This window comes from Harpia harpyja, chromosome 16, assembly GCF_026419915.1.
Source record: "Harpia harpyja isolate bHarHar1 chromosome 16, bHarHar1 primary haplotype, whole genome shotgun sequence".
Taxonomy (NCBI): Eukaryota; Metazoa; Chordata; class Aves; order Accipitriformes; family Accipitridae; genus Harpia; species Harpia harpyja.
Genome location: NC_068955.1, coordinates 27,334,176 through 27,359,904, shown reverse-complemented (window position 1 = coordinate 27,359,904; position 25,729 = coordinate 27,334,176). Strand labels below are relative to the sequence as shown.

General features: G+C 37.7%; 1 protein-coding gene across 3 annotated transcripts in view; it reads left to right on the top strand.

Moving 5' to 3' along the window:
• Positions 1-25,729, top strand: part of ANO3 (anoctamin 3) — a 216,190-nt gene that overhangs the window by 124,644 nt on the left and 65,817 nt on the right. For all 3 annotated transcript variants that reach the window (XM_052811451.1, XM_052811450.1, XM_052811452.1), the window contains exons 4-5: positions 8,583-8,719; positions 24,317-24,469. In XM_052811451.1, the coding sequence (XP_052667411.1) occupies positions 8,583-8,719; positions 24,317-24,469 (290 nt within the window). The remainder of the gene's footprint in view (positions 1-8,582; positions 8,720-24,316; positions 24,470-25,729) is intronic.

Below are 25,729 nucleotides of genomic sequence, written 5' to 3'. Positions count from 1 at the left end.
ACTAAATAATATTCCACTGAATGGTCTGATCTTTTCTCAAATTGTCCTTTGGGTTTAGCAAAAGGAATAGGACAGTGGCAGTATTAGGACTGATATGTGACATGTTTTTCCCTGTGCTAGGTCCCTTTCTGTTGTTAAAATTACTATCATTAGTGTTGCCAGGTTTGACTTCCCTTTTTTACGTTCACTTTCAAACACTGTGAGCCAAATTTACAAAAGGGATTTCTTACTACAATACAGATTAATGCCTTTAAAAATCCAGTTTGTCACATACATAGCTAAGGCATCAAGATTTTCAGGAGTTAGGCCATATTGGAAATCCAAATAGACTAAAAGAAAGACTTGTGAATCTGATAACCTGCTTATTAACTTAAAAATCCAGTTTGCTCTTTCTAACACAAATAAGCATATAAGTAGCTTTCTGCAGATCCTACCGTCAGAGAATCATCAGAGGATCTGCCCTCCACTGTTAGGCTGAAATACTTCATTTCAAATAAGATGTAAAAAATGAGTAACGGATAATGTAATCAATAGAAATTGGCAATCAGGATTTAAATAAAATGAGTATCTAATTCTAAGGTTTTTGGCAAATAAACCCAACACTTGGTAGCAAATAAAACAACACCAGTTCTGTTCTTCGTTAGCATGACATGAAATAGTTCCTAGATAGGAACTTGATCGTCAATGATGTAGTTCATAATTTTGCTGTAATGGTTACCTTGTATTCTGAATGTATCCTGAATCCAATTACTACAAAGCTTATGTATAAGAAACTCCCTTATTTACGTGCCTTGCTGCAATGTAGTGAACTGAGAAATGAATACCTGAACCAAAATTAACAATCCAACAAAGTGTTGTAATAACTGCATGAAAAAACTTTTTTCAGTGCTCAATTACAGAAGTGCTTGTAAGTGGATTTTTATTAAGTGATGTTATGATAAACCGAAATGGACAGAATAACCTGTGCAATATATACAGTGTTTACGTGAAAGGAGAGACTGAAATGTCACAGAGGATATGACTCAAGGAAACCAGGTTCAGTTTCTGCTTCAACAGAAATGTGATGTTTCCATTGTGACTTCTAGAATAATTTTTTCAGAAGCTTGCGGTCCTTAGGCAATGCCTGCATAGGTAAGGGCTGTCACATGTATTCTGACTGTGTTGTGAGATGGCTGAAAAACTGCATTAGGACTGCATGAGAAATATTCTGTGTAACGGTTACCACTGTCTGAAAGCTTATGAGAAATTGTACATTAAGAAAAGCCTGCGCTTGTCTGTTATGGTAGTTTTTGATATATAAATACACATACACAGGTAGCTGAAAAATCTTCTATGTTACATATATAATATAGTATTCCAGGTACACAGCAGAATAAAATAAGCAGACCTAAATCCATCACAATAGCACTTATCCAGGTGTCTAGTGATATCCCTCTCCAGGTTTTTTATTGTTTCTAGGACTAAAATTGGGACAAAAGAGGATTAATTTCTTGACCAGTAATCCCATTCCTAATAAAGCTTTGCAAGGCCCATCCCTAAATGTGTAAAGCCTCAAAGGATTGACTCGAGTCATCATATCAAAGTTTGTGAAACAGAAACTATTTAGGAATAATTTCTATGTTAATTTTCCTTTCCATAACTATGCCACATTTTAATTGAAAAACATTTGCTATCCTACACTACAGTTATCTAAAATATATTGGTGGATTGTGTGTTGCAGAGAAATTGGGACAAGTGCTTTTTATCCTCTAACTGTCATAAAATTAAAATGCACTCCTGGCCCTTCAGAAAACTATAGTAGAAAGAAAGGTAGGCAAGCAGTTAAGGCGACCCAAAAATGAAGATGCAAAGTGTAGACCAGAAATCAATTTCTACAATAAATGCTTCTGCGTTGTTAGGTAAAAGACTCCCAGAAATGAAAGTCTCTCCAACATTTTATCCTATAAGTGCCCTTAGGGCAAACCTTCCTGTCATGCATCAGGCGTAGCAAAACTCTATGTCAGGAAGTGTAGATAGGTTTTTGTGATGTATGAAAACTGAAGTTACTCATCATGCCTCTGTATTACAAGACAGTAAAACAAAGCAACTACTAGGATGAAGAGATCTGTTATCTGCTTGAATAATGCTTGAATCTTTTATAAATCACTTTATACTTGAGTGGGTATCCAAGGTGATGGTACATATTACTCGGTTACATGTTCAGGTATGCTAACAATTATATGGGTGCATCCACTTTAAGCATGTACCTAATTAAAGATAAGTCCTCGACTTATTGAATTGAATAGTGAAATTCCCGTTGACTTCATTGAAATATGATTTGGTCTCTGCCTCTAGAATTAGAAGCTGTCACACTTTTCTATGATTTAATATCCTCATCTTTATTTAAAATCTAGCCTTTTTTTTTTCTAACTTTTGCAGTATTAGGGAAAGCTACATAGTTTAATAGAGAAACCTGCCTTTTCTGACTTGAAGTCATAGTAGCATATGAATTTTCCTTTCTTTAACAGATCACTTTTTATGTGACAACAGTTCAGAAAGCTCTCAACTACCACATAAGTTTTAATTAACATAATTGAATAAGTCAATTATATCAGCAAGACACTGTCCATTGGCTATAAGAATTGTTTAAAAATGCATTATAGTTGCTTTGTATTGTAGTTTACTCAGTTCTGCAAGGACATAGTCTTTTAAATATAAGGTTTTGTAGGATTAATATTTAAACCTTTCTCCTGCTTTTAGTAGGTACTCTGAAAACTCATATAAAGAGGTCGTGTAAAGGGTCATGCACATTCTGTTTGCATTAGCAATAATATTTTACCTGGACAGCTCTATTAGGTTTGCATGGCGAGGTTTTGGTAGCGGGGGGATCAGGGGTGGCTTCTGTGGGAAGCTGCTGGAAGCTTCCCCCATGTCCGACAGAGCCAATGCCAGCCGGCTCCAAGACGGACCCGCCGCTGGCCAAGGCCGAGCCCATCAGTGATGGTGGTAGTGCTGCTGGGATAACATATTTAAGAAGGGGGGGAAAAAGCCCTGAGCAACAGAAACTGCAGCCAGAGAGAGGAGTGAGAATATCTGAGAGAAACTGCAGACCCCCAGGTCAGTGAAGAAGGAGGGGAGGAGATGCTCCAGGTGCCGGAGCAGAGATTCCCCTGCAGCCCGTGGGGAAGACCATGGAGAGGCAGGCTGTCCCCCTGCAGCCCAGGGAGGTCCACAGGGGAGCAGATCTCCACCTGCAGCCCGGGGAGGACCCCACGCCGGAGCAGGGGGATGCCCGAAGGAAGCTGTGATCCCGTGGGAAGCCTGTGCTGGAGCAGGTTCCTGGCAGGACCTGCGGATCTGTGGAGAGAGGAGCCCAGGCTGGAGCAGGTTTTCTGACAGGACTTGTGACCCCGCGGGGACCCACGCTGGAGCAGGCTGTGCCTGAAGGACTGCAGCCCATGGGAGGGACCCACATTGGAGAAGTTCATGGAGGACTGTCTCCTATGGGAGAGACCCCATGCTGGAGCAGGGGAAGAGTGTGAGGAGTCCTCCCCGGGGGAAGAAGGAGCAGCAGAGACAACGTGTGATGAGCTGACCGTAACCCCTATTCCCTTTTCCCCTGTGCCGCCAGTGGGGAGGAGGTAGAGAAAATTGGGAGTAAATTTGAGCCTAGGAAGGGAGGCGTGAGGGGAAGGTGTTTTAAGATTTGGGTTTATTTCTCATTATCCTACTCTAGTAATAAATTAAACTAATTTTGCCCAAGTCAAGTCTGGTTTGCCCACGACAGTAATTGGTGAGTGATCTCTCCCTGTCCTTATCTCGACCCACGAGCCTTTCGTTATATTTTTTCTCCCCTGTCCAGCTGAGGACGGAAGTGATAGAGCAGCTTTGGTGGGCACCTGGTGTCTAGCCGGGTTCAACCCATCACAACAGCCCTGAAAAAATAATAAAAAATTGTGCAAGGACCTCAAAAAAAAAAAAAAAAAGAGAGTTGATAAGAATGAAGGCAAATGTCCTTTAGATGTCCTTGTCACTTAGGGGACATGGGCATGAACATACGCAAGTCCCATCCTCCCATTTGCAGTCTTCTCACTGCAGCAGAATTTTTTCTTTTTTTACAACAATCCACCCTACCACACCCCACCTCCCTCTTTTTCCTTTTTTCTTTACTTCTCTGGAGGTTTTGCAGAGTCTCAAAGTTTTTCAGGTAACTCTAGATCTGCCATTTACTTGAACATTAATGTAGGGGAGCTGGTTTTAGCCAAGAGACTCCCCTACAGGGCAGAAATTATTTTATGTGTTTTGTTTTGGTTTGGTTTTTTTGATCCTGCAGTAAAGGAGAAATGGAAGAATGCTTCATAAACAATTATTACACTCTTTACCAACTTTGCCATATTTTTACATTGACTAAAGGGTTTTTTTAGACATTTCTGAAAATTGCTATTCACTCTAGTACCTTACTGAATTAATACCTGCAGTGTAGATTAACTAAAAGCTAAATACACCACATCTGTTCAGCTGATATGTTTCAACATATAAGCATTGATCACTGGCTGTTGTAGAGCAGTATTTTAATGATCAGACCTACTCAGCTGAGAATCTGATCAACTTTTTCTAGCTCTGAAGAGAGGAAAAATAACGAAACCCCCAAACCTAAAAATGTTTAATAAAAAAATTGCGAGCGGTTGGAAGTCCGCTGGTGTATACGAATGGGACACTCCTGGCTTGTGTCTTTCAGATATGCCCAGCAAAGCACAGGTGGGATGGCTTTTATTAACAGCAGAGAAGAGAACATAAGCTTGGGGAGGGGGAGGCAGGCAGTGGTCTGGGGTCCGTTAAGAAGCCATCTTTCCGTTAATTGGTGTAAAAGCCTGAGCTTCTAGAGCAATATGAATTGGATTTGGGGTTTTTTTTTTCCTCCTATGGCTTCTTGTCTACACCCTCCCCCTCCCAAAGTCAGGCTAGTTGTGCTGGCTGGCATTAGATCCCATCCAAGAACTACAAGAACAGGGAGAGCTGGCAGTTATTCTCAACAATAACAACCAAATGAGTTGTCATAGGCCACGGAAGGCATGATGAGAAATAAAAAATGAAGTAAACAGTAGCTTTCCCACAGTGCAGAGGGAAAGAGCTTGAGGCAGGCAGGTTTTTCTCATGACATTTTGTGGAGCTGCAGCCAAATAAAGACTCCATGTTTGAATTTAAAGATGGATACTCATAATGCAAGTCAAATAGAAAGATTGTTAGTCCATGTCATTGCTTTTGGGGTATGTTACGTTAAAAATATTCTTGGGCAGTTTTATTTTCTCTCCCCGTCCAGCTGAGGAGGGAAGTGTTAGAGTGGCTTTGCTGGACACCTGGTGTCTAGCCAGGGTCAAACACTCACAACAGCCCTGAAAAAATAATAAAAATTTCTGCAACTCTAGCCATGACATTTGGGGATGCTGTCTTGGATTCGCTTGTGGCAATCCCAAATGGCAGTTAAAATGCAAAAACAAGTAATAGAGATTGTGGAGGAAAGGATGAAAGAAAATAGTGTTACTTTATAGACAAACATTGTATAAAAATGTCATGGAAGTTTAGAAACTGCAGTTATTGAGGAAAGACTTAGGGTCAAATCACTGTGTATTGTAGTGTGCATTGGTGACACTAGAAGCAATCAAGCTCAACTTAATTTAGGTTGTGTAAGTTTATCTTTAAGGGAATGCAATTTTGGCTTGGTGGGTGGGAAAATTACTGAAGAGAGACTTCTCTTTTATTAAAAGTGGTGGATAACTTTTTACAGAAAAAGCACCAGGTCATAGAAAAATACAAAAATATAGTCAATGCTGCTAGTGGCAAAGTTTCTTTTTTGTCATCTTCTCTCAAGATCTTTTCCTAAACCCAACAAATTTCATTCTCTATTCTTTAAAAATTTTAAACTAATCAAAAGAAATTTACAGAAAGTTCAACTTAAGAAACAGAGTGAGCCTCCCAAAACATACACGCTTTGAAAACACACACACGTTGCAATTGTTCTTTCTAACCTGTTCTGGTATAGAAATATGATGCAATCCATTGAACTTTTTCTTTCAGTATAATTATTTATATTAAAATTTTGTTTTAATATATGCTGCAGAAGAGGTAAATGGGACTACTAGTCTATTCAAAGTATCTACAAAGCATACTTTAGGTGTTTTGTTGACATTAATGTCTAAAACTACGTGAATGTTAAGAAAAGTGCACACTTTTGAATATACTTTTAAAATATGGATTGTATGCTACATCTCTCAGCCTGCCATTTTTTCAGACAGGTGTAGCAAATGCTTATTCAAGTGCAATGTTTAAATGCTATGTTTTTAATCTTCATTCCTCCCCTTTTTACTGTATTGATACCATTACTTTGTGGGACAGTGCTTTAGGTGCATAAAATAAGTCATCAACTGCTGAAAGATACAATAGCAAGTATCGTTAAATTTTGTATAAGAAATGTACCTTTTAAATTCTAAATTTTTCTATTTTTGGGGGGGGGGTTGTTGCTAAAACCTTTTTTGACTACATTTCAGGCAAGACTGCAGGTGTCTCTAAATGGAAGGTAATTTTTTTTTTTTAACAGAAAATGTATGCTACAATTTAAAAGCTCTGTCCTTGAAAACAAAATGTTTAGCAGGTAAAAGTATGTTGAGCACTAAGGGAAAACTTATTTCATAACTTTAAATTGTTTAAATAAGACATTATGTACTTCTGCAAAGGTTCTTTTGCAGTATTAGGTGTACTCGTAATGTCTAATCCTGTAGAACTTCCCTCATAAAAACAGACTTTTAATGTAAGTAGAGTCTTTCTTTCAGCTTAAAGGGCTTATCTAGATACAAGAGTTTAGGTTTCATAGGCCTGCCTCTTCATTTTACTGGCTTCTATTACAAGCTCTTCGTCTTTAGTAAAGCTAAGAGCTCATCACATCTGGGCATGAGTCAAATCTGCGAAGTTGCTTAAGTCTCCTGTTTCCTACTTTGTATACCTACTATTTGAAACCTTCTTCACAGTCTTTTTACTACATTCATTTTTGTTGACCAGAGAGTAACCTATATATTAGGTTAAAACATTGTTTAAAATAAATAAAATCTCTGAGTTTGGTGCTCTGACAATTAAAACAGGCTATTTTGTACATTAAGAAATCCCTTCACAGATTTACTGAAGTTAATATCAATATCAGAAATTACTAAGGGCTCATTTTGTGTAATCATTATGTAAGTAGCTAAATTGCAGAAAAAAACAGCTCTTGGTAAATGTTCCAGTTTAATATTGCATCTCAGAAATGTTTAGGCTACGTGAGATAATTGTGGTTATTTTTTTTCTGTAGTACTTACTGTGGAGAGTTTAACTGAACAACTTAATGAAAAATACTTTGTTGTTGCAGATGAGCTTTTATGAATACAAAATTCAGGAAATTCAAGATTGTGGTTCCCACAGCAACCATGACTTGTTTCTTGGCTTCTATTTAGGGTTTAGAATTACTGGGCTAAATGCTGTTCCCATTCCCCCTGACTTTTCCCATGTTGATGTGAAAGCTGAGATGAGAACTTGGCTCAGGATTTGTGGGTAACTTTTTTGTCTGAATATGTTTCTATTTCCAATTTGTCCAAGATATAATTGTGTGGGAATAATTATTCCATCTTCTTCATCTTTAAAATATTTTTTCAAGACTAACAATTTTCCAACATTCATTAAAACTTACGTGGTCCAACATTGTACAGACATTACCCCTCATTTTACTCATGCTGGGTGTATACGGTAAGTATTGTCATAATTTTTTGATGCAGAATGTGCACAGAAATTAAATGTCTGGAAAAAAGTCCCCCTTCTGACAGAGGATGTACAGTGACTCAGAGACTTGAGTCCTAACATGCTTGCAGTGGTGATGCAAGAGGAAATTTGGTCTTTGAGAGTGGGTCGTAGGGAGCTTTGAGGAAGGTCCTCAGTCACGTGCAGCTGTCTTAGGATACTCAGTTTTTATAAAAACTTCTGTTGAGCAATTAAAACAAATCCAATGAAAAGGAAAACACTTTCTTCATGGTGTCAACCAGCTTCTACCACCATCAGGTACACCTCTTAAAATGTGTTCCGAAGTGGTCACTGCAACACCTATTATGCAAATTTTCAAATACTGTATCTAATGATGAGCAGCATGTATGTAGGGGAATCAGGCATTTTGATTGCTTGCTTAAATTTAAAACATGAGATGTTACTCTTGTCTCCAGGATGCACCTGCCTATTTGATAACACATTTTGAGTCTCGACAATTGTGAGTCAAGCACAAAAGCATTTGAATATTTGCTTTATATCACATTGTGTTTTTTTTTAAATTCTGTAAAGAATGTTGTGGGCTTTTTTGGTTTGAATGGTAATAAAAATGTTTCTATAGGCCTTCTGCTAAAAATAGAACTCACTTTTAGTTTAAAACAAATGTGATGACTTTTCAAGTAAAAAACTTCTGCAGGAAAGGATAGAATATAAGTTATTGAAAAGTGGATACTTAAAAGGAATATTCAACTATGGCTGTAACAATACTGTTAGTTTACCATAACCTGAAATGAGCCCACTGTTTTCTTCTGTTTTTCCTTCAGACATAGGAAAGGACAAAGACACATACACAGATGATTCAGAACATGGAAATTATGATGCTCGTACAGATCAGTCATTGCTTATTCAAAACAAGCTTACCAGACAGAAAACAGAACCTCGGACTAAATCATCTTTAAAGGTAACAGACACAAAAAATTATCAAATTGTAATAATAGTGAGAATGTGCTTAAATATTTTTAAAATATAATTTTTAAGGGATTGGATAAGTTGCAGCTTAAATAGGCATCTCATGATAAGAAATTTAGGTGGCTCCCCTATTATAGTTTGAGCTACAGAATCAGCGAATGGAGTTCTCTGTACCAAAAGCAAACAAAATTACATAGAATCAAGGATTCTAATGATTCGTATCGACTCATATAAGAGACAGTAGCCTGCTTTCAAAAAATATATATTGCACAGAATTTAGGACATAGGATTCCCAGCATGGAGTGAATTCATGTCAGTTGGGAGGCCTCAGGAAATTATGAGAGTTTGGAAGAACTAAGTTCATGTAGCAAATGGTCAGTTGAGAGTGATCTGAAGTGTAGGATTGTCCTTCTAAGCAAAATCCAAAGGATAGCTAGACACATTGAATGAACGATAAAATTCACTTATGTGTAGGAGAGTGTTAGGAGTATTTTCAGGAACCTCAACTAAAGCACTGGAAAAGCCATCTCACCAGATAAAACTGACATGTTATCTTGCTGAGTAATACCCTAATCACAGTATTCATCACAATGCATTTTCTACAGCAGTTCATCCACCATAATGCCAAAGAACTATGATGGATTTTCAGTTCAAAACATGTTTGGGGTTTTTTTGTTGTTCTTGCTGGGACACCCTTAATTGTCCTTTCCATTAAGCATAATTGCTTGTAAATATATGACAAACGACCTAACCTCAAGAAGTTCTGAATACTTTTCTTCTTCAAGCATTGGAAGTAGTGTATTCTGCAGCACAACTTTTTTACCAGCGATTCTCTTTTGGTATATAAAGGCATGAATAATCCCATGCTACAAATCTAGAAATGCTTTAAATAGCTTTAAGGTTCTGTGCTTTACATACAGTATACTCTTCAGTAGGCCATTATACAGTTCTCTCATCCATTATGCCTGTGGCAGTTTGTGATTTTAGCATTGAACGCATGTTTCACGAGAGTTGTGTAACTGTTGTAAAGCTTGTTTTCTCAGTCATGCTGATCTTCATTACTAGAGGATTCTGGAACATAGGTAGCAGGTTGATGTGATATCTAAGACTTCATTTCATGGGAGGCTTTTAGAAAAGAACTTTTATAATAATAGCTATCTAATAACTTTTATATAGGTTTACAGTTAATCATATTTACAGATTTGAAATCTGTGACGTGAAAATGAATCTTCAGTAATGACAGAGAAGGGTTATATTTTAATCTAAACCATTGCAATGAGTACTTTTTGTGTCCACAGATGTTTTGTCTGTTTCTGCAAGGCTAGCTGAATTAAGACAGAAATAATAATGGATGTTCTTGTTTGATTTTGTTGATTAGGTAGACAAAACCTTTTATGTTAAACGTGGCCTAAAAGACAGAAAAAATAATGCAGAATTTGCAGAATATAGACTAAGTTATAGAGGATTATATTTTTAATATTTTAAAATATTTTTAATAACGGGTACGACTGCTACCAAAAAAATCTGGTAACAGATTATCTAGTGACAGGCATTTCATTGTGCTAAAGCAAAATATTTTTTTGTATTTTCATGTAAAATATAAAATGACCACTAGCTGTGTTTTCTCCAAGGCCTGCATTCAGGACTGATGTAAAGTTTATAGGCAGCCAGTATGCTAACTTTCTTTCAAAGTTTAAAGAAGAGCCTTGTATTTGTATTAAGTTTAAACAAAAATGCACTTTTTATGTCTCAATCTTCTTATGTCCTGACCTACTGAACAAAGTGCTTCAGAGTTTAAAAACAGTCTTCTGAAGCCACATCTGGCTTTTAGCCTTGACAACTCCTTTTATCACAGCAATTACTTTGGAAACTTCCTTCAGCTTTTATACTGTTCTTGCAAATGAGGCAACCAAGCAGGATTCTCCTGTTTACTGTTCGCCTGCCTCCACAGGAAAAAGGCAGAGGGGATTTAGATTAGTCTTATATTGGAAAAGAAAGTTACTATTTTGCCTTTGGAGCATTGTACAAGTCTTTGTGGCAATTAGTAGATGTCCAAGGGAAGCTTCTTCCCCAAACGGATATAAAACTAGCAAAAGGAGGCTTCAAATTCTTTTCGAGACTTGTTGAAAGCACAGAAGACTGCTCTACAGCTTTATAGCTGGTAAGTACTCTCATATATTTGGAAGAGAAACTGATCTATCATGATAAAGAAAGTCTCCTCAGTCTGACCAGAGAATGAAAATGAGAAACACTGCATTGGCAAAGCATACAAGGATAAAAGCGTATTCTTCTTCTCTGCTTGTTAATGATTCTAATTTAGACTTGGTTGTTTTATGCCTCAGAGACTCAGGGAAAAATTGCTAAAAAAATTATTGCAGTTAATTCTTGGTACTATTATCTGTCTCAGTGATGAGCTACTTGAATACTTCAGCAATAACGAACTTGTCTTGCTGACATGATGAAAGCCAATACACCTTTTTTTCAGGAATTGTTTAGTGTTTCAGATCACATATACAATCCTTTCCATAAATCTGGTTTGTATTGCTGCAGTTTTAAAGCTTTAGAAATATCAGATATCTTTGATATAGCATCTGGATGCCAACATTCATCTTGATAGTCATCTACTTTTCTCATTTCCTTGATTATGATTTATAACTCATCATCTCCTTTGGTGTAGGCTGGTATCATTTCAGAATCCACAGATTTCATACTGAAAAATCGTGAGTCGTTCAGACCCATTAAAAAGCTGTCTTCATTACCCATCTCTGCCATCTTTTCATTACCAACTGCTGTTGAGATTGTGTAGTAAGTATGACTACACGTATGTGATTCTGCCAAGGGATCTCATGCAGAGGAATGACGCCAACAAGTGGCTGCTGAGCAAAGTATGGAATGAGTAGTATCTGCTATTGCAAGGGAAATGTAGGAAATGAGAAGGCCCCTGCCTGGAAGGTTGGTATTTGACATGTTCTAGTTTCACTAAGAAAGGAAAGCAGGTTTAAACAGGCTTTATCACTTGAATGGAAGACAACATTTGTCCAGAGAAGCATTGAAGTCAGTAGCAGTGAATTCTTTTCTGTACCGATTACTATCATGTGTACAGTGGCAAGATACGAATATTTGAGAAATTACTCTTCCATTTCCTTTCATTCACTACATTACTGTTGCTCTCTTTGATCTGATGAATTTTTTATCTAGGTAGTGTATTTTGCCATCTGGCAAGGTAAAGAAAGGATTTTTAGAACAAAGTTCACATGTTATCACTATGGGTTCAGGAACTATAAGGAAATACTGCCTTTACAGTAGCCTAGTTTACTGCTTTTTTTCTGGTGTCCACTGATATCTGCTATAATACTGCATGTCCAGACTAGCTTTGTGTTGGATAGGGTCTGAAATGATTTCTCTTTCAGTCTCCAGAAATGTTACATAACTTTGAAGGAATTTTAAAGATCTTAAATAAACAGTTGGCCAAAACATATGGAGAATTGTATCTAATGAGCTGGACATATTGCTGAAAATTCATTATAATTTGAGCAAAACTCAGTATGTTTGGTGTAGATTATTACAGTGATTATTAAAGGATAAATCTACCCATGAAAACCTGAAATATATTGTTTAGGCATTTTATTGGATTCTTTGTGGTTTTGAACATTTCTATTCCTCTCTCTCCTGCAAAACAAATGTTTCACTTACAGAATTTCATGGTGGTTTTGAAAAATGGAATAAATTAAATGTAACATCTGCAGAATAAAAGTATTCTTCAATCTTAATATTTCGTTTTCCACCCTTTTGCAGGAATTTTCTGTTTTCATTTTTTCCTGTTTAAGTCCATGACTTTCAGAGCTGCACAGATTTGTGCTATATGTTCTAATCCTGTCAGTTTATCACTAATTTCACATACACTATTTCACTCATAATCCTGCTCCTGCATTCAGTGGAAGCCAGGCATGCGTGCTGAAAGAGAAGGTTTAGCAATAAAAATGTTTTAGGGTATAAATAAGAACAAGATGTCAGCTGACAGCAGTGTACTGGAAAGGAGAATAGCAAAGGGAGCCTGATAGATAAGGAGTAATCCGCAAATGCAGTCTAATAACATAAAAGTAAATAAAGTTTAAAAAGAATGATAACAGATAAAATCATTATCCCAGAATAGAATGACATGGTAAAGTGCAACAAAAGTTAACTTAATGTTTATGCTTCTAGTGCATGGCTCTCATCTGCTGTGAGGTTTTGTTTAAAAAGGAAAAAAAAAAAGCTCAGGAAATGCAGGGAAAGTAGTAAGTACTTTTACAATAAAGATGAAAGTTTAAAAAAATAGACATGTAAAGAAAAATTTTCAGTGGTCATGTCAGTATGCTTCTTATTAAGGCCTCCCTATTAGACTTAAAGAGCAAATAGAATTGGTTAAGTATTAAAAATGTGAAGCCTCCTCCTGCCTCCAAATTTCCTTCATTGCTGTTTCCTCATACAGTAACACTGAACAGACTTCCTTTCAAACTTTTGCATAAGATCACCTAAACCAACTCCTTTCCTGAAGCAAAATGTATTTTTCGTATTATATACAAATGTATTTTTCATGCTTACTCTGTAAGTCTGAACAGAACGAAAATGGAAAAAAATGTTCTCTGTGAAGAAGCTAAAATAATTACTAATACTTTAGTTTCCGCCTAAAAAGTTAAACTGCAGTTTTATTAAGAAGGTCAGATATTTCTGGAAGTCTTCCTTTCTGTTCAGAAAACAGCTAGGTTCTGCACAGTACAGTGCAGTATACACAGAAATACATTAGCATGGGTAATTATGGCAGCCTGTCATGTTAACCAGGCTGTGTTGTCTTTGATGCCCAAGATAGTTTGGATATCTTTGCATATGCAAATATGCATATGCATCTTTCCTACATTGTTATGCTCATGGTTATTTGCAAAAGAAAAAAAAAACCCAAAACAATATACACTTAAAGTCAATCTATATTTTTGGAATTAAGTAATTGAAAGGATGAATATAATAAATCTATTTCTGACTTACCCATTCCAAAACCCTTCAAACACAAAAAGATGATTGCTAACTTAGTCATGTGCTTAGAAAATTTCCCATAAAGCACACCTTAGAGTCTTCTTAATTAGAGTATGATTTTTAAAATGTGAAAAATTAGTCCGGTACTATATTTTAAAGTCTTTTAAAGTATTTTCACAGCTAATTCCATGTAACTTAGGAAGTCTGTAACCCTGTTGGTGTCCCAGGTTTGATTTTTAAACATCCTGAAACAAAGCAAGCATTAATTAGGAATCTCACTTTTGTTCATGGAAATAATCCCATTGTAGTTAGCATCAGAAATGTATTTATTTCCAGAAAATACTTAAAGGTAAGAGTCATAAGCTCTGAATGTAGACACCAAGCACTGAAATGCTGGCGTCCTTCAGTGTGAATATTACTGAAGACGTTAATGCAAAGTTCAGGGTAACAGTTTTAGGGAAAATTAATAATCAAAATAAATAAGGTGGTTTTCACAAATCAGCCAGTAATCGTTCTACTTCATAGCATCTTACAAAGTTCCACTATAATTTATTATTGTTCTTAGAAGAAAGTTTTCTTTTATGAGAAATAACCAACCATTCTACTCAGAGTTAGAACAGGAAAGCTATTCATGTAGATTTTGCAGGTTTAGGTAGTGACAATGCCCAAGAATTTCACACATCAGACTTTATTGCTGTCAAAATTCCTGCCCTAGTTCCTCAAATTATTTCCATGGTTACTTCTGTCTTATTCATGATGTAACACCCCTGAACTCATCCATTATTATCTCTAAAACATCTCTTAAAAACCAAGACATCAAGAGATACAGAAAACTGCTTTTCCTTGCCCCACCACTGATAACCAGTGTGTTTTGCATTGTAAGCTTCGTTCTCCCCCTCTTACTCCTCCATTCCAAGCTGATTTTCCTTGCTAGTGTACAAAGTGATTTTTTTATAAATATATATATATCTATATATGATGTTCCATACAGTCCTGTCTGGGCTGTAAGACTCCATGCCAATAAACTTTATGGTGGTGTTGACAAAAGTTTTATGAGTCAGCAGCAGGTCAGTGAACATGTTGTTGTTTCCATGAGGAAGCAAATACATTTCAAAGTCTGTTTACTTGTCTTTCATTGTTCCTCCAATGTTTTCTGGTTCTACAACTTTTCCCTACATCTTTGTCTGTAAAAAATGCTACTGGCGAGGTGGTGCTATTATGGAGTGGTGATGCTGGGACTCAGTGCTTGGATTCAGTGCTTCCATTTCCAGCAGTAGCATCACTTTTTCTACTGGTGGATTCTTCCCTTTTCTTCTCTTCTTATAGTTTCCCTGGGAGAAAACCCAAGACATTTGAGTAAGTCTCTCTGGTATGTAGCTTCATTATTGGTAAGAGTTTATCAAAATGATTTTTCTCTAGCACATTTAGCTCTCAGAATTCACAAGCTGTCTTAGGGAGGAAACGAATTTTGTTCTGAACATCATCACCATGAAATAAAAAGATCTGGGGGAGAGACATTTAGCGAACTTGGGTCGCAAACAGTAAAGGAAGAATCCTGAGGTCCAGCTGTGTGCATCCATCAATCTTTTTGGATCCCAGATACTAGTCTGTTCGTATATTTACTTTCCTTTACATAGTTCTACAAATCTAAATCCAAATTATACCACCCACACAGAGGAAAGTTGAACTTCATCCTGTCTGCTGTAGAGGCAAAATAAACATATCGTGCTGTGGGGGCTTAATTCTTGTGTACTGTATCAGTCGGCACTTATGTAAGTGAATCCTCCTGTTGTTGATTGTGGCTGAGAATTGATGTTCTCTATATGTTCATATAAATGTGAAACTTCCTTATGTTCTTTTTATTAAGGAAATGACAGTCCTTGAAGTTAGAAATTGAAACACAGACCCTCCACTGCCTGAGCCTACAGCCCAATGTAAAAGTTGTTTCTCCCTGTGTGGGTACCTTGGGTCGGAATAACCTGCTTCAGCCTGAGTCCAATGCGCTGTGTGCGTGCTGCCAGACTAGCACTCGTGTTGTGCTTTTATTGATGTTTTAACTCCTGATTGCGAGGGTAGTGGATGAAACTATTTTTTTAGATATGTTCTAAAGCAATGTACAAAGTGCATCAGCAGCAAACTACTAACGGATGATGTTAAAAGCAATAGTTGTCAGCCTCTCTGTTTACGTGTACATATGTATAAAATAAGTAGAAATCATGCTCATTTTCATTGTCATTGCTGGCAAATTTCAGGAAGCTGTAAAGCAAATCATAAAATATAATTATTAAAGGTCTTGTACCCTGATTTTCATTTGGCATTTATGTGTTAGGTAATGGTAATGAAAATCTTATACATGAAACGAACAGGTCAGACAATTTCTTTCATGTCAGACTTGATTTACTGGATGTTGATAGTAAGTTAGAATAAATTCATTTATTAAAATAAAGACATGTAGAATCTAATAGTGCAGCTTTTCCTAGGCTAAATTCACACTGAAGTACTTTGAATTTTTTCCTTTTAACTATTCCAGCCAGAGTCAATAATAGCATGTATTTAAGTAGACATCGAGTTGATGAATCAAATAGGTTGAAGTAAAGCTTCACAAGCTGGGATCTCAGTTTTCTGTACTATTTCGTTGTATAAACCAATGCCAACATACTTTCAGAGTCCTCAAATGGCTTTTTAATTAATGCCCTAGAATAATTAACACAATACAGACTGCTAAGGCCTGTTTCCAAAAATTGGTCAGTGGTCAGATGAGTAGTGATTGAAGTTGCAAGCGTAAGATGAGGAAGTGGAACTCCACTGAAGGGGTGGTCCCTCTGTATTGTCAAGGTGAATGTTACAAGAGGTCAGCTTTTTGCCTTGGCTTGAATGCTAGTAAGTGTGGTTGAATGTTAAAATCTGACTTTAGTCGACAAAATAGTCCATATTTTATATTATTAATATAATAAAAATACTAGAATATGCTATTGCAATATATAGCATATGCATAATAACATGTTAATGTATGTATCTTTAACGTATTAATATTTCCTCTACATTAATATTTTCTATTAATAGGTCATGTCTGACTAGGTAATTGTGAAGTTTAGTAAGGAAGTGTTATGAGAGGAGGACTGTACATGTGTGGCCAAAAAAGAATAGTGATTGCTTTGAAAATCACTAATTTTTCATTTATATAGTGTACATTAGAGGTACAGTTAATTTTACGGGGACTTGACCTGAATTCAAAACAAAGAAGAGCAGGTGGCTCTCCAGATGAGCTGTGGAAATCCTTATCAAAGGTGTTGTGGATTCTAAAAGATTACATGGATTTTGGGGCAGCTGGACACAGTTATGGAAGAGGAATTCCATGGAAAGTTATCAAATACATAGAAACCTGAGCTGAAATTGGCTGAACGCTGGCCTGGTGGTAGAGGGAAATAGTACATGCGTTTCCTAGTACATACTCTCTCCTAGGCAGGTTTCTTTCTGTAGCTTTTATGTAGAAGCAAATTAGACAGAACCTTTCCTAGTGGTTTGAATGTACTTGAGTTTTTGCCATTGCACAACTTAAGTTGCAAATATTTGGACAAGTCAATGGGAATTCGCTTATTGATTTCAAAAGTAGCAGGGTTAGGCCCAGTGTAACAAAGTTTGGTGATTATTGTGGTGGGTTGACCCTGGCTGGATGCCAGGTGCCCACCAAAGCCGCTCTGTCACTCCCCTCCTCAGCTGGACAGGGGAGAGAAAATATAATGAAAGGCTCGTGGGTCGAGATAAGGACAGGGAGAGATCACTCACCAAGTACCATCACGGGCAAACCAGACTCGACTTGGGGAAAATTAGTTTAATTTATTACCAATCAAATCACCGTGGCATAATGAGAAGTCAAAACGAGATCTTAAAACACCTTTCCCGCCACGCCTCCCTTCTTCCTGGGCTCAACTTCACTCCAGACTTCTCTACCTCCTCCACTGAGCAGCACAGGGTTGGGGTCAATTCATTACGTGTTGTCTCTGCCGCTCCTTCCTCCTCAGGGGCAGGACTCCTCACACTCTTCCCCTGCTCCAGTGTGGGGTCCCTCCCACAGGAGACAGTCCTCCACGAACTTCTCCAACGTGGGTGCTTCCCACGGGCTGCAGTTCTTCACAGGCTGCTCCAATGTGGGTCCCTCCCACGGGCTGCAGTCCTTCAGACACAGCCTGCTCCAGCGTGGGTCCCCGCGGGGTCACAAGTCCTGTCAGAAAACCTGCTGCGTGGGCTCCTCTCTCCACAGATCCGCAGGTCCTGCCAGGAGCCTGCTCCAGGGCAGGGTTCCCGTGGGGTCACAGCTTCCTTCGGGCATCCCCCTGCTCCGGCGTGGGGTCCTTCCCAGGCTGCAGGTGGAGATCTGCTCCCCTGTGGACCTCCCTGGGCTGCAGGGGGACAGCCTGCCTCTCCATGGTCTTCCCCACGGGCTGCAGGGGAATCTCTGCTCCGGCGCCTGGAGCATCTCCTCCCCCTCCTTCTGCACTGACCTGGGGGTCTGCGCAGTTCTTTCTCTCAGATATTCTCACTCCTCTCTCTGGCTGCAGCTTCTGTTGCTCAAGGGTTTTTTTCCCCCCCTTCTTAAATCTGTTATCCCAGCGGCACTACCACCATCACTGATGGGCTCGGCCTTGGCCAGCGGCGGGTCCGTCTTGGAGCCGGCTGGCATTGGCTCTCAGACGCGGGGGAAACTTCTAGCAGCTTCTCACAGAAGCCACCCCTGTAGCACCCCCCGCTGCCAAAACCTTGCCACACAAACCCAATGCAGGTATATACGGAAATGCAATTTCATGTAGCAGATAAAGCTGCAATATGGAGTAGATAAGCTTGGGAAAGGGATGGAGAGGAAGAATTTGGAGCACCGTCCCCATGCAAATCAGAGGACCGAGAACTGTAAGCCGGGAAGAGAGAGAATATCCACAGCCCAGCTAGGTGTTCTCTCTGCACTTAGATACTTCATGGTCACGCCTGTGTCTGTGAACAATGTAGTCTGTAAATCACACATCCAAGAGGAAATAAATAATCATTTAAAAATTATAAAAATGTGTACACCTATAGAGATTTAAGCACTTGCTGTTATGTTAGCCTTGTTGAGAGTTGTCAGTGGTTGAGTGAAGGTGAAAGGAATGGTTACAACAGATACATTGTATCCATATTTGGTTCTAGTTAACCTCTGAATTTACCTATGTAGTGCAAATTATTCACTAACTTAAACATTTTAGTGGTATGAGATGGAAAAAAGAAGAAAGTATGCTGATATATTATGTTACAGTGCGTACCATGTCATTTACTCTTACATGCGTCTAAAATGTGCTTACTATTTTCGGAATGGTTCCAACTCATTCTTCTAGAATATTTGTGTCTATGTATGGCGTGAAGGATTGGAAAAAGTTTAATCTACAGAGCAGAACAGTAGACTGAAATCAGTGGAGTTGCAGTAGTTATTTCTGCAAATTGTGCTATTTAAATTAATTGGGGAGGGAAAGAGCCTGTAAAACAGCTGTTCCCACTTTGTAAAGAGGGTATTGCTTATTAATTAGGATCTGAAAAATAGTTTCTTGAAAAATCCCTCCATGTTGGCTAAATCCAATGAAATTCTTGTGCCACATTTGAATGGAAATGTACTCTCTTTATTTTATAACTTTGCGAAGTATTTGTATTATACTTTTCTTTCACTTTTTTTGCTTGAGCAGAAGCTTTTCTGGGTTAAAGTGATCAACTTGTTTTGTCTTGTGTAAACTGTAAACTTCAGTTGAATGATAATGTCAGTATTTTGAATTTTACACTGTTTCAGACTTCGAAGCAGTATGCCACGTTATTTGTTGTAATAATTACAAGCTATGACTCAACGAAAAAATGTTGACAAATAATAAAGAAAACCAAAGAACTGCAACAGATCTGTAGTGGCAAAGCCTCAGGTGATATTTTACTCTGATGCAAGCCAGTGTGTTCCAATTCTGCATTATGAGCAAGTTTACTGTTGAGTGACAAAGCACTTCACAGCCTCGGTACACCAATAGATAAAATTTAAAGTTCTTGTATTTAAAGGCTTGCGAAGAACAAGGTGAGGTTAAAAAACTGAGTTTGCAAGCTGAGCTGTACAGCAATACTCTAAAAGCAATTTTTCAAATCAAACTAAAATAAGTTTTCATGTGTGTGTAAATGTAGGAAAGCTGATTAGGTGGATACCGTTTCAGAAAATCTGGAAAACTAAGAGGGTAGAGAGGATGAAGAGGATTAGAGAGAAAAACAAACATTGATCAGTCCTTTTTATACACATTTTTCAGGTGAAACAGGAAATCTTAAAAAGAATAGAGGAGAGTAAGGGCTTTGCACAAAATATTTTTTCTGATGCTTTTCTTCTCCACTGTGTTGAGAAAAAGGTGAAAGAATGAATCAGAGATTTATTGGTCCAAAACAGCAGATAAATAATAAATATGCTTTGCCTGAATGCCCATTGTACTAACAGACTGATTCACTGTGCTGGGTGTAGATAATAGCCAATGTGCCTTGACTCATACATTTAATAGAAATTATTGCTCCCTGTTCTCTGTACACATTATGGACCTCCTTCAGATCAACCGGAAAAAACACCTAAATCACCAGATAAATTCTTTTACTGTTACAGGTATTCCTGCTAATATAGGTGGACAATATTGCTTGAGAATTGCACTAAAGTGAAACTAGCCGTGCCAGTAGCGTTAAAGTGAATCAGTCCTGAAATCAATCCAGTAAAGGTCAGGTTCACTGCACGATTGTGGTTCAGGTGGCTTGACTATTGCACGTCTCCAGTTGTGGTGGTAGTACTCTGAAAGTGGTCTGAGATGAACAGATGGAAAATTTCTTTCTACTATCAGCGCAACTCATTACTTATTGAACATGGGGCCCAGAGAATTCTATGTGGTGCAGATGAATCTGAGGGCATATTTGCTTACTGTTAATTTGAGAGAGAAAACGTGTTTTTCCAAGACTGAAGAAAATCCCATGTTTTAGAAATGAGGAGAGAAAGGCTAGAAATAATAATCCAAAGAAAGGTAGAAGTATTACAAAAGGGTAGATCTCTTTTGTAGAATGTCTGTATAGAAATTGCATCAGCAGAAATTGTATAAGAGAAGTTCCAGATCTCCATTTTGGGGGAATTATGGCCAGGCTTTTTGTATCTGATTTTGCCTGCTTCCCATACCAAAAAAGCGGCTCTAGTCTGCTTTTGTGAAATACTTGTGCTGGATTTCTTCATTGTTGAAGAGCGGATTCATTGCTTGTGTCTTGAACCTGAAAAAGGTTTGGGTATTCAAAAACTTGCATATTCAAACTTGCACTTTCAAACCTTTAGTCTACTACCTCACCTTCAAACCTCTGCATCTTGTATCTTTAGATCATTACATCTATGACACTTAACAAAAGAATAAAAATTAGTGTTTTTATTGCTATCCCCATTCAGAATTCTTAGAAGGGGTGACAGACTCTATATTCAGTGCACTAATGATCTTGGTTAATGGTCTTGACTACCTTAATTTGGACTTCAGATACTATTTATCTGAATACCTTGAGATAAGTAGAAATAGAAGAATGTATAAAAAATAATTAGAGTATAGGGTATGCTATTCTTCAACAAAAGTTTGATACATTATTTTCTTTATTTTTTCTGTTATATTTAACTTAATTTCTTATGGGAATAAAAAAGGAAAATCTGAAGTCAAAAGCCAAGCAAAAGGAAAGGACATTTCCTATTCTCAGCAAACTTCCAAAGTAGTTTAGGATTGGAAAATTATTCTTCCTATGTCTGTCTATTTCTCCTAATTATTTTCCAGTTTTCGTATTGTTTCTCTTGGTTACATTAGACATCTTGTCTTCTCTGCCTTTGTTCTTTTCTCTAGATTTAGTAGCTTGGGTTTGTTTGCATTTTTTTAGTTTTTAGAATTTTTTTGCATGTAGGTGATCTGTATAATTGACTCTAGATATATTCTTAAATTCAGGCTAACAATATTCTGTAATGTATTAGCTACTTTAGTTCATGTTATGTTTTCTGTGATTTGGCCTGTTTCTTGACCTATCTTAAATTAGCCTTTCCCCTCAGTTAGGCTAAGGGCAGGTATTCAGAGATTTCTGAATTCGACATTATCCGTTATTTGGTGATGGAGGAAAGGCACCAGTGGCCTGGGTGTACATGAGGAGGCAAGTGTGGCAGTGATCAACCAGCACTCGTACAACAAAAGCCCCAGTACCTGATCTCTGTGCTGTGCCCAGTAGCCCTGAGTTAGTTACACATCTCACAGCAAGTTGCACATGAAGCAAATAGAAAATCCTGAAAATGACAAATGCCAATTCAAAGAAGAAAGAAAAGGATACCACCTTTTTTGCTTAGAAATGAAGACCTTTACCCAGGTAGTAGAAGACTCAGGTTAGTTTTGGCTTAGCCTGGAGGGATTTGAATTCATCTCTCCTGTGTTCCAAAGACTGAAATTGCTTCCACATCTGGATGGTTGCATCTGAGGCAGCGTATGAAAGTGACAGCATAACTCTAGCCAAGTGGGACACAGTTGAGATTTCTAACACCCATTTTGTATTTACAGACTTGTTCCTAAAATACATAAGCAGCTGTGTACCTTGGAGCAGGTAACAGAATGTTTTTATGGTTAGTTTCTGTCGTGGTTTAACCCCAGCCAGCAACTAAACACCACGCAGCCGCTCACTCACTCCCCCCCACCCAGTGGGATGGGGGAGAAAATCGGGAAAAGAAGCAAAACCCGTGGGTTGAGATAAGAACGGTTTAATAGAACAGAAAAGAAGAAACTAATAATGATAATGATAACACTAATAAAATGACAACAGCAATAATGAAAGGATTGGAATGTACAAATGATACGCAGTGCAATTGCTCACCACCCGCCGACCGACACCCAGCCAGTCCCCTGAGCGGCGAATCCCTGCCCCCCACTTCCCCGTTTCTGTACTGGATGGGACGTCCCATGGTATGGAATACACCGTTGGCCAGTTTGGGTCAGGTGCCCTGGCTGTGTCCTGTGCCAACTTCTTGTGCCCCTCCAGCTTTCTCACTGGCTGGGCATGAGAAGCTGAAAAATCCTTGACATTAGTCTAAACACTACTGAGCAACAACTGAAAACATCAGTGTTATCAACATTCTTCGCTCTGAACTCAAAACATAGCACTGTACCAGCTACTAGGAAGACAGTTAACTCTATCCCAGCTGAAACCAGGACAGTTTCGAAAAGTGTCATCTGGAAAAGACAGACAATTGATGCTGTCGCCAGCTGCTGAGGGGTAAAATAAGCTTAATTGTGCTCTAAATTGAAGCTTAATGTACTTAAGTAGTGTACCCAGATGTGTGATGGTGCACTCCTTTGTAACACTAGGTGGTCTGAGAATGACTGTTCCTTGGTTTTTGCTTTGGGAGTTAAAAAAAGCAGAGAAAGAGGAAGAATCTTGTTAGAAAACTTTAGGTTTTGCAGACTGAGGAGTTCTCAGAAATACTAAATATGTAGGAAGTTGGCAGTGAGATATGTGGGAGCAAGAAAAACCTTTCACGTAGAAACAAGCGAGCTGGTATCCAGTATTTATATTGCTGATATCATGCACTAACACTTGGTTCTATTTGTCAATAGTGTAACTATTGGATATAACTCTGAGTATTATAAATTTCATATCGAATAATCCAAATAGGATGAATTTCTAGGACTGGCATCCTATTGACTAAAAGATGCAGCATTCATAGACTTCTGGTCCCATATATACGGGTGTAATGCATCTTACTTCAAACTAACATACTTGTTCTGGACAGTTTGTGTTAATGAGTGCTGCATTCTCCAGAAGATTATGGTGGTTTCTCAGTTTACCTTTTCAGATTTCGAAGTCTTCATAGTCTGACACCAGTTGATACAGTCACTGTCTATTCTGAATCATGCAAAACACAGAATGCAAAAATAGCTTGCAGCAGCAGCAGCGTGTAAAGCCGAGTTTTCCATATCAAGGTCAGAGAATCCCTTGTGTTTGCAAGCATGGTGGGCAGGAACTAGACAAGATTTAAACATTGCTAACATGGCATTGAAAAAGCCCTTCAACTAGAATATCCAGGAAAACATTCCAAACAATAGTGTATCTTTTTTAATTTTTTAGATTTATTTCTTTCTTGGAGAAAATACAAATATGTTTGTTCTATAAAATTTGCCCAGGTACGAAGCCGGGAAACTTGGTTTAATTTACTTGCCTTTAATTTTTTTTAATTCCTGCTGGAAAGTAGGGATTAACAGAAGTTCGTATCAATACATACCACACAGTAATCTTAAGGTTTTGCACAGCTGAAAGAAATAGCTAGAATATGGGTTTTGTGGAGCTATTTTATTTTCTTTTGTTTTGTTCTAATTAATTTGAAATCCTGAGCGACTGAGGCAAATGAACTGCCTGTTCCTGTGACTTCTTTACATATTCATCCTGCAGATACGTGGACATTGCAGTGCTCTAGGAAATGCTGTGTTACATGCAGTTAGTGTTGGGGCTCTTCATCTCTATGGATGCCATATTTAGTGTATTTTTATTTTATCTTTTCTAGACTGATGCCATGGCATCATCGGGACTCTTCTTCAAAGACGGCAAAAAGCGCATTGATTACATCTTGGTCTACAAAAAGTCAAGTCCACAGGTAGAAAAAAGAAGCACTTTTGAGAAGAATTTGAGAGCAGAAGGGTTGATGTTAGAACGAGAGGTGAGACTTTTAGTTTACGTGGCATAAAAAAACCTTTATAATACTATCCTACTTTACTAAATTTATAAAAGATTCCTGACACTCTTACAAGCCTTTCCAGTCAAGCTGTTCCCACCATTTGTTTAATACTATTAAATTAATAATAACAATTGTTTCATAATGTGTGTTTAACATGTTTTGGGGATGCATGCTTGTACACACACACACACACATACCCTGCACACAGGTGTAGTGCAGTATAGATGGAAAACTTCCAGCTCCTTATGCTTGCAGACCAGAAGAAGCTTCAGTAACTCTTGTGGTTGCTTTAATATATAATCTCTATGCCTTTCAGTAGAATGCAAGAATGCATGATACTAACTAAATGTCTCTCTGTTTTTCAAGGGGTTAAAATTGTCAGTGTCAAGTTAATCCATCCCTAGTAATGACAGTATTAATATAAAAATGAAGGAAAACAGAGCCAGGAAAGCAGCCTTGGATTTTTGCATTTTCGTGAATTACTTCTAAAACAGGCATATATTTAGTCTATCCTGAAGTAAACTCCTATACTTTATGTGTCTTTCATCTTGATTTATACTCTTCAACTTAGTAGAATCGCCTTACATGTTCTGTGATTAAGGAATGAGCTTTTAACTGTTTTGAAGTCCTTGCAAGTTCTAGCTGACAATGTAGCATGTTGAATATTCATAAATAAATAACTAACCTGACAGTGGATTAAAATTTGGGTTTAAGGCTTTTAAAAATTGTTACAGTCCAGTAGGAAAAATATCTAGTTTTGTTCTGATTTCAGTAAATATCCCATCTCAGCCGGTGTCAATTCAGAAGTATTGGCACTTCAGGAAAAAAAATGTTTTTTTAAGTTCATAGTTCTAGATATAAAGTGTTTTAAGTTGTCTTCCAGTAGTATTTTTTTATTCACATCTTTTGAGAAAAATAAAATTCTAGAAGTAGTATTATTGAACTGTGATATGACTTTATGGAACTGGCAGGTAGAATTGTGAACGTTTTAAGTTTTATTAACCTTTCAACTAAATTTTCTTGTACCTTTACTTACCAAACCTTTCATTACTCAAGTTTTTGAGAGGCTTTAATCAGACTCAACTCTATCAAAATATTTACTTATAAAAACTCAAGCAAATACATCTGGGAGAAAGGTGTGAAACTGAAGTGTTCGTAAGAAAAGATAAATATAGGAACCTGTAATGCTGAAACCCCTGTTTTATGTACAAATAAATTAATGAAGAAAAACATTTGTGTAGA